The sequence below is a fragment of the Sardina pilchardus genome, chromosome 16 (assembly GCF_963854185.1).
Source record: "Sardina pilchardus chromosome 16, fSarPil1.1, whole genome shotgun sequence".
In the NCBI taxonomy this organism is placed as follows: Eukaryota; Metazoa; Chordata; class Actinopteri; order Clupeiformes; family Clupeidae; genus Sardina; species Sardina pilchardus.
The window spans coordinates 27,423,421-27,437,508 of record NC_085009.1 but is presented as its reverse complement, the minus strand read 5'-3'; the positions used below and the strand labels follow the sequence as shown (position 1 = coordinate 27,437,508).

Sequence of the window (14,088 nt, the reverse complement as noted above, 5' to 3'; positions counted from 1 at the left end):
TTTCAGTTGGTCTTATTGCACTTTCCAACTTGAGAGGAGACACGTTTTAAATGGGAAAATTATCAGAAATCTTAGTCACTTTTAAACATGAAGCTAGCAGGCGAGAAGCTAATGGTCTAATCCGATTCAGTGATCTATGCTAGGCTGAAGCTAAAAGTTGTATCGCCAGACTCACAGAATGGCTGGATGAACGGGAACAAGGTAAATATCGATTGTTTTGCTCGAGGGGAGGTGGAAAATGAGCGTATTTCCAAAAATGGCGGAATATCCCTTTAACTAAACATATTTTATTTAATAAACTCGGTCAGCATCCAAGTTCAGCATGACTTCATTATCTCCATCTACTGATGTTCTGATCAAACACATTGTAGTTATCAGGTAGCTACAGTATACCACAACAGCAGCCCTCTAGTGGTGGGGGTAAATCTCATAACACATTCACTTATTATTACATCCCCTTTTCTTTGGATGTAAGCTGCCATACACATAAACAAACTACAGTATATCTCTAGCAACATTAGGCTATCAATATTTCTTCTTTTTTTCGTTCAACTTCGACATGAAAAATTTCTTTTTTTCACATTCTCAGTACTTAATGAACAACTGTCCATGTCCATGACCTCAGACTTTTAAAGGATACATGATTGCCTCATAATCCTCAAAGATTCAGCCTGTCAGGTGCTTTTACACTGCGTGTGGATCTTCTCAACACAGGTAAGTCAGTCTCTTCAGTTCTTTGGTCGTCATCAGGTGTTGGTTCAGCTGATGAAGTGCAGGCTGGATCTTCCTTTGAAGTTTCATCCTCCTGTCCTTGGAAGGTGTCTTCTGTTTTCAGCAGACTCCTTCGGTTCCTTCTCAGAATTTGACCATCCTCTGTTCTGACAGTGTAGGACCTTAGACGTACTTCCTCAAGCACAGTTGTCTTCTTGGTCCAGGTGTTGGAATCTTGGATTCTCACTGTATCATGCCTAGCCAGTGGAACTAAGCTTTTTGTAGACTTGTCATAAGCCCTATTCGCACGGGATTAGTATTACCTGTGGACCTCTGGTCATTTTCAAATTATCGCCCCACCTCTGTGTTACTTGCAGCGCATTCGCACGGGATAAGCAAAGTCTGTAAATTACTCTATTTTCACTGACATTACACCCGGATATGTCGTATGCTAACGTCCGAAAACAACGCACAAAGTAGAAAAGATATGCAATTGCAATAGCAATCACTGAGATGCAGATTCGCACGGGATTAGTATTATCACCGGACGTCTGTGTTTGGCGAAATACAGTAGGTCTTTTTTTTGTAGAAGTCTGTTTTTGTTTCACTTTGTTCTGCTTCTGTTCAGACGTGTAGGGAATTGTGGTACGTAGACTACATCCCATAAGAATTTCTGCAGGAGACATGCCATGCTCAAGTGGCGATGCTCGATAACTGAACAGAGCTAGATACGGATCTGAATTACTTTCTTGCACTTTTCTAAGCAGCTGTTTGACTATGTGTACACCTTTCTCTGCCTTTCCGTTTGACTGGGCATACAAGGGGCTAGACGTCACATGTCGAAAATCATATGCCTCAGCAAACTCCTTTGCAGCTATAGGATGGACCATTGTCACTGTAGACAATCTGGGGAATCCCATGCCTCACAAATATTGACTTCATATGTTTGATCACAGGCCGCTGACATGTTGAGAAGCAATGTCATCTCTGGATAATTGGATAGATAATCGATTTCCAGCAGGTAGTTCTTTCCGTCTAAGTAGAACAAATCTGTCCCAACTTTTTTGCCAGGGTTCATCAGGTATATCTGTGATAGTCATGGGCTCTTGTTTTGCTTGATGTTTAAGACAAGTGTCACAACTTGAAACCATCCTGTCTATGTCAGCATTGATACCTGGCCCTTATTTAGCATTTTTCCTCTCATGCAGCCTATTCAGCATGTCTGATCTCAGAGACTGAGGAATGACTATTCTGTTCAGGCCATTAATGAAACTCAGCTCTCCTCTTATGTTGTACAATGTGTAGTATGGTTGACACTCACCCCGTGGCCAATCGTCACTCAAAAGCTTGATTACTTTCTATAAGGTGGCATCCAGCGGTGATCATTTTGGATTTCATGTCAGACATGGGTAGTGACTCAGTGATCAAGTTTACATGTGCATTAACTTCATTTTCGGTAGAGCACACACCCTGTTCTTCATTCTGTGTTGTTGCTCTGGACACTATGTGTTTCCCCGGTGTGTAAATCAACTCAAAGTCATAGCGTTGAAGCTTCATCATGAGTCTCTGCATGCGTGGTGACATCTCGCTGAGGTTCTTCCTGATGATGGCTATTAAAGGCTTGTGATCAGTCTCTGCCACAAACTTTGGCAAGCCATAGACATAACCATGGCATTTTAGAAATCCATACACTAGTTCCCGAGGCATAGCTCTTGTTTCAGCTTTTCTCGCAGGGGCGCTGGTACTCTCCTGGGAGCATGGTCTCCAGTCTTCTCTAGATGCCTGCAGAAGGACGGCCCCAATTCCATTCTTTGAAGAATCAGCTGATATCTTGATCAAAACGTCAGCACCGTCTCTGTAGTGAGAGTTGTTTTCAAACGGGACCATTCTGTTTCATGCTCAGAGGTCCACCTGAACTCACACCTGTCATGCAGCAGTTCTCTGAAGTGGTATTTGATAATGTTCTGTTTTCATATTGTCATTCAGGTCCTTCTGGATCCATGCACACACGCAGGTCTCCATTTGGTTTCTTGAGAAATGCCATCGAATTCACCCATTCTGTCGGCTTCTCAACTTTCTTTATCACTCCCAGTGAGGTCATTCTGTCTAGCTCTTGTTTCAGCTTTTCTCGCAGGGGCGCTGGTACTCTCCTGGGAGCATGGATGACTGTGCATCCTCCTTCAGTTGTATCTTATAGGTGAATGGTAAGACACCAAACCCCTTGAAGATGTCTGGATACTGATTCACTATCAATTCTACACAGTTCATGCATTGACATTGTTGATGCAGTAAACCCTCTTTACTAAGCCTAAATTCTCACATGCTGTGTCGCCTAGTAATGAGTCATGTCCATCTGGAACAACTACAAACATCAGGTTATGTTCCTTTTCTTTACCCTTCACTTTTAATCTGCATGTGCCTTTTGTGTTGATTTTTTCATTGTAGGCTTTGAGATTCACTGAACTGGGATGGAAGTTTCACCTTCATGGCTCTGATGTCACGTTCACTCATTAAATTGGCCTTAGCTTTAGAGGAATGACTGCACCATGTATCTGCAGTGGCACAATCCACTTGTCCTGATCCACAGAATTTACATTTGAGCACTGTTCCATCTCTTTTTGCATAATTTCAGCCTAAGCCACCATGCCTACAAGGAATGAATCTGAGAGTTCAGTTTCTTCCAGAGTATGGACACGTTCACCTCCACTTTGTTTCCCTCTGGAAAAGCATTGCTTAGCAAAGTGATTTTTTCCTTTACATTTATTACATATTTTGCCATAAGCCGGACATTGTTTAGGCGCATGCTGGTTGCCTCATCTTTTACACGCAAATGTCCCTGTGTCTTTTTCTTACTTAGTCTGTGGTCTTTTCTGTTTATGATTTCACTAATTCACTGCGGCCACTGGTGCTGCTGCACTGTCATCGTGGTGCTCACTGAACGTTTCTGCATGCTGCTGAGCCAGTTCACTTGCTTGACAAATTTTCATAGCCCCTGTAAGTTCAGCTTCTCGTAGTAATCTCTCCCTCACTTTTTTGTTATGAGTCCCATACACTACTTGATCACGTATCAATTGCATTGAATTGCAATTGCATATCAATCATTAAGCTCTCCAAAATTGCATGTCCTCGCTTTCAGTTTCAAGTCCGTCACAAAAACATCAAACCTTTCTGTCTGTAACTGTATGCGTGAACAAAACAAGTACCGTTCGACAAACACGTACTGTTCGACAAACGTTTCGTTTTTCTTTGGTGAACAGTGTTCATCAAACTTTTCTTTGTCATCCGCGCTGGCGAATACAAGCTCGTTGCATACCTCCACAGCCTGTGGTCCCGCAACGGTAAGAAGCAGTGCAATTTTTTTCCGCGCGTCAGGCTTGGTATCTAGGCCAAGGGCTCGTAGATACAACGTATCTTTGTCATCTGAGCTCCCCGGCTACCATCACCAGGTAACCAACCCCAGCAGGGGGACCAACACGTTGGACCACTGCTACACCACCATCAAAGAGGCTTACCATGCCTTTCCGAAGGTTCCGTTGGGTTCGTCCGACCACGCAATGCTGCTGCTAATCCCACAATACAGGCAAAAACTTAAATCTTCCAAGTCACCAACAAAACTCGCCAGGTGCTGGTACCCCGAAGCCATCGAAAAACGTTGAGGTTGTTTCGCATGCACAGACCGGGACGTTTTCCATGCTGCCGGTGATCTCCATGATGTCGCTGATGTCACTGATGCAATTTCATCATACATCAATTACTGCATGGACTTGTGCATACCACTCAAAAAAAATGAAACACTACAATAACAGCAAACCGTGGTTCAACAAGGACATTAAACAGTTAAGAAAAGAGAAAAATCAAGCTCATATGTCAGGAAATAAGGAACAATATATGGAAGAGTATACAAAGTGAGATCTGCAATAAGAAAAGCCAAATCCAACTATGCCTCCAAACTTGAAGAACAACCACCAATGATACACGTTTTATCTGGAAAAAAACTCCAAAACAAATTATCCCTCATGGACCCACTCCAATTTGCATACAGAGCCAACAGGTCAGTTGAGGACACTGTCAACTTAGCAATCCACCACATACTGAACCACCGTGAGTCCACAAACACATATGCACGCATCCTGTTCATGGACTTCAGCTCTGCATTCAATACAATAAACCTGGAAAAACTGCTCAACATATTACTGGACATGAACATCGACCCATGCATCTGTCACTGGATTTACAGTTTTCTCTGGAACAGGCAACAGAAGGTGAAGATCAACAACATCACATCCTCCCCTCTATCCATCAGCACAGTTCTGTCAACCTGTACAAATATGCGGACGATACAACCATCATAGGACTCATCACCAAAAACCAAAAAAATGAATACCGTGCACAGATCAACCAAGCCATGACCTGGTGCACAGACCACAACCACCTACTCAACACATCAAAAACAAAATAACTCATCGTCGACCTAAGACACCAGCTATCCCCCAAAACTCCTGTGCTCATTGAAGGTGAACCCATCTCCATCACTGACACATTCAACCTCCTTGGGACCCACATCAGCAACAACCTCAAATGGAAAATCAACTCAGACCACATCTACAAAAAAGCCCAGCAAAGACTATGGGAGACGTTACCGGACAATCACCTCTAGAACAACCCGCTTCAAAAACAATTCCGTTTCCGTAGCAATAAACTTTCTCAACTCCAAACACTGAGGACTGTTATGGATTAGTATGACCCTTATGTATTTATGTATCTATGTTGTATGAATCATGTATGAATGTGTTTGTATGTTATACTATGTTAATGTAGCCCAATGTTGGAACCATGTACCAAGAGCAGTACTGATAACAAATTCCACCAGCCTGGCTGTGTGGCCCATTAAAATCAAATCAAATCAAATCAAAATCAATTCACTTTAAAACATATTACTTCAAATATGAATGCGCTGCAACACTTATTTATGCACAGTGTAAAAACATGATTCAGGTGGAACACAACAGGATGGATTCATTAGGATCAGTAGTCAAGTTGTTAAAAAATGGCAGGGGGGATGGTGGATTTTAAAATGCACATCTGGGTATTAGTCTTGCGGGGGGGTATGGGGGTCCTCCCACAGAAAAAAAAAAAAAAAATTAAGATGCAATTTCCTGTATTTTAGTCCATTTATAGCGTGACCTGCTGGACATTGGCAAATCCTACATTTCTTCCAATTCATGTACATTTTATGTGTCACTAACATTTTAGATCATGTCTACGTCGAGTTGCTAAAATTGATCCCAGTTCAGAGTAACATTATCACTTAAATACACTAAATATCTATCAGATCTGAATTAGTGAACCAGACATCAATTTTAATGCATTCAACGATGACTTGTTATAATTACCAATCTAGCCAAGTTAAATGGAACCAAAAAAAAAGTTGAGACTTTTTGCTTTCACTCTGGAATTCTACCACCATACAGTAGCCTAGAACAGAAACTTTAATTGCCACACAACAATGTTGGTGCTACTTTGTAGCTCAGTCTCAGTCTTACGTTCTACCAAATGCAAAACAAAAGTGTATTCTTTGTGCCTAGGCTATACCCTTTACAGCGGAATAATAATTCTAAAGATGAACAGATGCTCAGACGTTTGTCTCTTCAGCCACCTCGTGACATTGTCTATTTGCAGAACCACACACTACAAAACTATTCTTTCATGTGAGTGAGGATGCATTCATACATCACTCTCAATAAGATGACCTGAAAAGTTGGACAACATTGCGTTAGCTCGCCATGAGCCGCTACGGTAGCCTATCCTTTCCAATTACATTATGGCAAGTTTGTTGCTGGAGTGAACACCTATAGCGGGCTAGGTACCTTCACTTTAGCAAACAAGGGAGACTGAGTGTTTCAGGTTTGAGTATAAGTGTACTCTTTCTAATTCATCAACATTTTGTCCTCTTAGCCGACGTCCCTTAGATCAAACTTTGCTTGTCGCTTGGCCATGATGCTGCTGATTGCTGTGACAATAGAAGGAGCATGCCCCTCGTCCACATTTTAGCCTCGATGTGTGCAAAAGCTAAATGTTGAAAATGAAATAGTTGTGATATTTCCACATTCATTGAAAAATTACAGGGGATGGGGAGGGGGATGGCCGTTTCAGAGGGGGGATGATTTTGACCATATCAATTCCAAAGGGGGATGCCATCCCCCCTCATCCCCCCTCAACTCGACTACTGATTAGGGTCCATAATAGATTTTTATATGTTCACAGTTTGGATGTTCCTCAAGCTCAGAGAACAGCTGCCATGCTGAGGGTCCAAGCTGATTCCCCTCCAGATAGAGCTCTCTGAGGGCTGATGGGTTTGATCTCAGTGCTGATGCTAAAGCTCTGGAATCTTCATCTCTTATACTGCAGTACATCACGCTGTAACAAAAAGAAGGAAACACTTCATCAGATCAGCTGAAGGACTGTGTTGTGTGGTGTGATGTGTTGTGTTGTGTTGTGGTGTGGTGTGGTGTGGTGTGGTGTGGTGTGGTGTGGTGTGGTGTGTGTGTGTGTGTGTGTGTGTGTGTGTGTGTGTTTGTTAGACTTTGTGACAGAGTCTTCTAGGAACTTTCCCTAATTTTGGCATTTAACAACAATTTACAACCTGTGAACATTGCGTTTGGCCATATATTGTCGTAAACAAACAACGTATGTGGAGAGCTTGAATAGTCATAATTAGAATATGAATAGCAGCAAAACAGTGCCTGGCTTGAATTTCCTTACTCTTAATGGGATGAAACCTCTAGTTTTAAAGAAGAAAAATCACTTGTGATTAGTTGGCAGATCTTTCACTATGTTATTATGTTGTATATTCATTGGTATCATACTGTATGTACAGGCTACTACACTAATATTACCACCAAAGGACATGCATACTGTACATTTATTGAGGAAAGACAATTTGCCAGGAACATGTTTATTTAAAGAAGGAGCTTTATTAGCACACACAACTACGTAGGCTTCAAAGCGAGATCTACCCTCACAACAAATGGGAAGCTCACAGGCATAACGGGCTGCACGCATAAATGCAGGCCCGGCTGCAGTGTCCGTGTTGGTGAAATCACTTAAAGAGATCTCAGAAGTGACACTGCTTATGTCATGTTTGTTAGGCTTCGTTCAAGGGCACAAACTGCCACGACTGTCACGGTTTGGGGTTTGGTTTTTGGGTTTTTTGTACTTTTAGTTTGTAGTGTCTTGTGTTTTCCTGTTTGCTTTGCTTACTAGACCTCTGAAGTTCGCCCACAAAAAGGATCCAAAGCTGCCATCTTTGCCCATATAAGGAGATCCGGGAGTTAATTGAAGCTAACTGCCTATGGCAAGTTGCATGGTAAGTTAGCTCTGGGGTAGCAAAGATCAAAGTGTGCTGTCTTCACCTACCGAAGATCACAGTATCCACTAGACGGCAGTGAACAAAACTGTGTAGTGAAAAACGTCTGCATTTCCAATGTCACCATCCCCGCGAGAGTTTAACAGGTGCGATAATTGAAAATCCCCATGTTATTTTCCCATTGAAAAAATCTCAAGATACCGGATCTCCTTATTTGGGCAAAGATGGTGGCTTTTTTGTAGGCGAACTTCAGAGGTCTCTTCCCGTGTCCTGTTCCATGTGCTCCTTAGTTTACCCTCCATGTGCTTTGGTTTGTTCTTGTCTCCGCCCCTCACCTGTGTCCAATTATTAGTCCCTTGTTAAGTTCACCTGGGTCTTGTTACCCCTTGTTAGTCATGTATTTAAGGTCTTGGTTTTGTGATTTTCTTTGCCTCGTCATTGTGTTGTGTTAGTGCATGTCATGGTTGTTCTGTCCTGACTTATGCTTCAAGTAAAGTCTAAGTTTGAGTATGTTTCGAGTCCTGCCTCGCATTTGGGTCTTTTTGAGCCGCAACCCTGACACACGACAAAAAAGGTTATTTATATTTCATTATTTTTTTTTGCTGTAAACTCAAATAATGTCTTTCATTTTGGTTAAAGATGATGATTTTTATTATATATTTGTCAAGAAAATAATTATTTAATGTTGGACATATTGATGTATCACTTTTTAATCAACATTTTATTACAAAACAGCTTTTAGGAAAAAGGTAATCATCCTAAAATGATCTCAACATAGGTGAATAGGGTAACATTTTTAACTTAGAGATATCTTCATGAAACTTTACCAGTTGAATACACACATAAATGAGAAAAACATGTATTGCAAGTTTTCTGTATTTATGTTTAAATATGCTAATTAGGTCATGTCTAATTAAATATGCGCTAATTTGCATATATGTTTTGATGCGAAGAATCTGACCATTGGAAAAAGCCAGGTTGAAAAGTGTAGTGTTAATATATCATATAAAAAAACATTTACAGAGGTGATTATGAATATCTTCTTTTGTTATCCAGTAAATCAGAAAATACTGCCAATTGGCTTAAGAAATTGATTTTCGCCCTATTTTTAGGCATAGAAAGTCATACAAATCAGGCCAGGAACGCTATATCAACAAATCCCTCTGTAAATATTGCTTGGTGAATTCTGCTTCACAATGATAGGAAGAGCGGACATCAAAGGATCAAAAAGCAACGTCGCTATGAACGCTTGGGCGCCACATTATATGATGATACTTAGATTTATGTTGTTGTGTAAAAATAGCCTTCAGGATGTTGAGACTGCTGACATGAGACGTGATTATCAACAGTAAATGTATACCTGACTGCCACAGTTGATAAGATAAAAAGATCCTAGGGTTAACTTTTGAAATTCCATAGAAAATGCTTGAGGTCATTTTTGACCCCACCTATGCGGATCGGTGGTACTGATACAAAACATGAAATTACTTTAAAAATATAACAATTAGACACAAATCCAAATGGCCTCATGTCAAAGACAACCTATTTGAGGAATACATGGAAGGTTAAATGAAAAAAATGTAAAATTAAGAAGATACTGCAAGAAAACAACCTCTGGGGTCATTTTTGACCCCACTTATGCATCTAAGGGTTAAAAATTATTCACAAAGCCTTTCAGACCTACTTTTAGTAAGGGGAAAGGACAACTCCTAAACTAAAAGTGAGTCTTCGTTGCTATGGTTGACGTCATTACTCATGCACGAGCTTGATTAAAGTGACCACCTTGATTGGCTGATGATTATAACACGGGAATGATGGCAAAAACCTCCCCTACGATGACGAGTTGAGTGACAGGAATGCGTGCGCTATATCGGACTGTGAAGGATGGAAGATGATGAATAAATGGGTATAGCCTAAAAAGCAAATAACATAATGAAATGGAGCATAATGAAACATGTACTGGAGCAGTAGGCTATCTTTTATTTTAAATTAATCTGTATGAAAGCATTCGCAAAGAAGACAAACAAATTCATTTAATTTAGGCCTACAATGAGACGTTACATTTAGTTTACATGCAGTGGTGGTTATTGTCAGTGGCGTTATTGCATCCCTTAGTTGCAATACACAATTATTCTCTTGCATGACCGCTCCTGTAACCGCACGTTCATTTCAAAACATCGCAATGTGAAATGCCACTAAAAGCGGGTTGTGAGTAGGTCTTAGTGAGTTAGAAGTCCTCTCTAGTTCTTTTTAGCTGTCCTAGACTTAGGAGCTCCTTTTAGGCTTAATGCTTTGTGAATAACTTTTAGAGAAAAAAAATAGGAGTTCTAAAGTTAGGAGTGGCGTCCATTATTTTCAGGAGTTTCTCCTAAATTCGCCAGTGAATACGGGCCTAGATGTATACCAGAGCCTTTCTTCAAATGAAGTGAAAACCTTTTAGAAAAATGTCACCTGGGGTAAAACTCCCCCAGCAACCCTGATTCTCTTGTGTATAGTCTCCCCTAGAATTAAGGTCATTGGGGGACGGTGTTGCCTGTAAATTGCCATGAACAGCAATAAACCTGAACTTCCACGACAATCTACAGTGCCGCATACTGATGAAAATCCCACTTTTCTTGCAGTGTTAAATTCACTGACTCAGTATTTGGTCTTGTGATACTTACTCTAGTTTCTCCAGTTTACAGTTGGGGTCCTCCAGAAGAGAAGAAAGATGCTTTACTCCTGAGTCTCCTGCTTTATTCCCACCTAGCCACAGCTCTCTCATGTGTGAGGGGTTTGATCTCAGTGCTGATGCAAGAGCTCTGAAGCCTTCCTCTCCAATACTGCACCATGACAGTCTGTAGGGAGAAGTAGGAGAAATACTTCATCTTCATTTCCTTTTGGACAATCAGTATTACTCTCAAATTTACAATACTTTTTGTTTATCTCCCTCAACAATGGAATTTTCTTCTCTGATTGGCTGATGGGGTGGCCATTAACTTTGTATAACCTGCTACATTTGAAGTAGTTCCAATGTGTTGCCAGTATCACATTTGAATATTAATTCGCCAAACTCATTGTGAAGTTTAAATAAACTGTCATGTTGCATCCAAGCTGAAATACAGACGTGCAGAACATAGTAACATTGTAGCATATGACCGAGGTGGATTGTAGCTAGTTGGATGCATGTAGGCTATACAAATAGCGATCTTTCAAAGTTAACATTCATTAGAATCCTGGGATACGCCCGCTTGACAACGCGAGAGATAGAACTAACGACTGGCTTTTGGCCGTAGCAACCATCCATTTAGAACTAGTAACGGCAGTTTGTCCTGCAAATTAACACTATACAAGTGGCAACTGTGGAATAAAACTATATTCTAAATATACAGGTGATGTATATTTGTACAATTGATGCCTCTCTGGCATCCTATAACTTATTCAGTGTTTAACAACCAGGTTAATGATAAGTCAAGATACCGAAAATTATGCCTACATCACATACACACACCTTGGCTACTGTTGTTACTATAAAGAGAAGAACAGACGAATACTGTATGCGTAGAAAACTATGAAGCCTATGGTAAATGACAAGCAGTCACAATACTGAAGATGGAGGCTATATCACACACACACAATACTTTTTTTTGTAAAGAGTAACGATATGGCGCATTGAAAATGTATTGGAGTAAATGTATGCAATTAAGTTTGGAAATATAGTGAAGTCGAAGTGAAAGTAATCTGAATTGAAAAAACTCAAGTAAAGTCTCCCAAAATATACTTAAGTATGGTAGTGAAGTATTATTACTTTGTTACTATACAACAAAACTGCACTTCCATATGGGAAAAGAAAGGACACAGAAAAGTCTATTTTGAGATTTCTTCAGTTTAATGTTGGTGTAACTAAGAAAACAATGATGATTGATTTTGTAACAACATCAGCAACACCACCTTTAACCCCAGCTGTTTCATGTGAAGTGAATGCAACAACATCCACTAACCGTAATGTCTGCAGTGTGCAGTGGGGATCCTGCAGTAAAGCACACAGCTGAGTCACTCCCAAGGCTCCTGGTATGCGCTTACTCAGATCCAGCTTAGTCATGAGTAAGGGGTTTGAACCCACAGCTGAAGCCACAGCAGCACAGGCTTCCTCAGCAGCACTACTCTTCAGGAAGCTGGACACATAAGGAGGACAACACACCTTTCATCTCACCTGACATAAACATCACTGATGTGGGCATAGAAAAACACAAAGACTTTGGCAAGTCAGACAATCCGGTAATAATGAAATGATGAGCTGCTTTATATGCTGTTTTCAGTGGAAAGGGTGTATTGCTACCCATTTATGTGTGTGTCTTATTATTTGATCTGCTTGGCCTGGTGCTGCAGCTTTAAATCTCACAGGTTCAGTTTTCTCTGCAGGACCTTATCTTATCTGGTCTCTTCAAATACCATGTTCATGTCTGGATAGTAGAGACTGAATCTCTATACAAGGTGTTCCACCACAAGTCAACGGCACACAGTCTGAAGTTTCACAATCTTAATAACATTTCTCCATGTGAAGCTTTTGATAATCATTGACACACAAGTGGACGGTAAACTGTTCTTCCAGAAATATACTTACTGGACATTTCTCAGTGTACACTGTGGATCCTCCTTTAGGTCTAAAAGCAGTTTGACTCCAGATTTCCCTGGATCATTTCCTCTGAGATCAAGCTCTCTGAGGTATTTGGGATTTAACCTCAGGGCTGAAGCCAGACTAGCACAGCCCTTCTCTGTGATACTGCAGTCAGAGAGCCTAGAAAAAAAATATTATTTAGTCAATGAACCAGAAAACAATATGTAGTTTTACGAGTATAAGTTTAGTGTTGTTTTCAATAAAGAATTTACAACAACTTGACAATGTTGTGTCCATATAATGTGCCATCTGGAACATCACTGCTATATGACGATAAGACACCCCCACCCACTGGACAAATGCATGATAGACAGGTCATTTGCTCAACTTTTTGGGCCTAGTTTTCTGTCAAAGTTTTCTCAATGGATTCCTGGCCAGAACCCCTATTGAAACAGATTAAGACTTGGGGCATGTTAAATTTTGTCCAAAAATTCAAGATGGCCGCCGTATGGGCAATTCCATATCAGTTGGAACAGGTCCGACACCATGGTCCTCAGTTTTTCCTGATTTTTGGTCAAAATGTTCCTCCATGTCTCATTAGAGGAAAACCAAAATTTTAGCTTGGTATCTTGTTTAGTTTCTGAGATATGGCTCTTCAAATGTGGATAGACGTATCCCAAAAAAAGGCTGAAAATGCCTGTATTTAATGAGCACCACTTTTTTTTAAACCCCTCTCCTGTCTTAAGCCTACCATATTATTTTCTAAAAATTTGAACACCGGGGCAGTACCCTGTTTAGTTGTCCAATATCACAAAGGAATTATAGTCCTTCCCACCATTGAAGACTTATTCATCGAAACAAACCCATATTTCTTTTAAAGCAATGAAAAACAAAAAACCTGTTTTTGTTCTCTTATGGTCATGAATGGATAGCACTCACATTTTTAAAACTTTACATATATATAGTCCATGAGTAAGAGAACATGGTGAAAAAAAATTGAGATGGTAAGTTTTCGTATTTCGAGGCTATGGGCCTTCAAAGATGGCCAAAATGGTGTTTTTTCCGAAAAATGCCAATTTCATTGCCTTTTTTCAAGGACAAGATGAAATGCAAATCCAACATTTCTTTTTTCCTGCAATAGTATGCCACTTTGTAGACCATGTGAATGTGGTAGATCCGACCTGTCCATTTTAATATCCCCTCAGTACATGTCTGAAGTTAGAGAAAATGAAAAATTGTCTTGGCTGAAGGAGGTGTTGGTTTGATTTTTATGAACCTCCTAGAAGGACATTATGGGGTTTAACCCCATTTTTTATGTTTGAGGGATCAGATTGCCATCCTGTAAACAGGATAACAATTTTATATCCCATTTTTACTCTTTATTGATCCCTTAGAATATGTCCAAAAGTTGTCA

The 14,088-nt window shown here is 40.4% G+C and overlaps 1 protein-coding gene and 1 long non-coding RNA gene across 2 annotated transcripts in view; both read right to left on the bottom strand.

Moving 5' to 3' along the window:
- Positions 1–232: 232 nt before the first annotated feature.
- On the bottom strand, positions 233–12,225 carry LOC134060319 (uncharacterized). Its single transcript, XR_009935161.1, has 3 exons — positions 12,058–12,225; positions 10,741–10,914; positions 233–7,128 (listed from the first exon to the last, which is right to left on the bottom strand). It is a non-coding gene; the product is annotated as an uncharacterized LOC134060319 (long non-coding RNA).
- A 451-nt stretch (positions 12,226–12,676) lies between these two features.
- The window catches only part of LOC134059628 (NACHT, LRR and PYD domains-containing protein 12-like), an 11,981-nt gene continuing 10,569 nt past the window's right edge, over positions 12,677–14,088 (bottom strand). The window contains exon 10 of the mRNA XM_062516069.1: positions 12,677–12,854. Within this exon, the coding sequence (XP_062372053.1) occupies positions 12,677–12,854 (178 nt within the window). The remainder of the gene's footprint in view (positions 12,855–14,088) is intronic.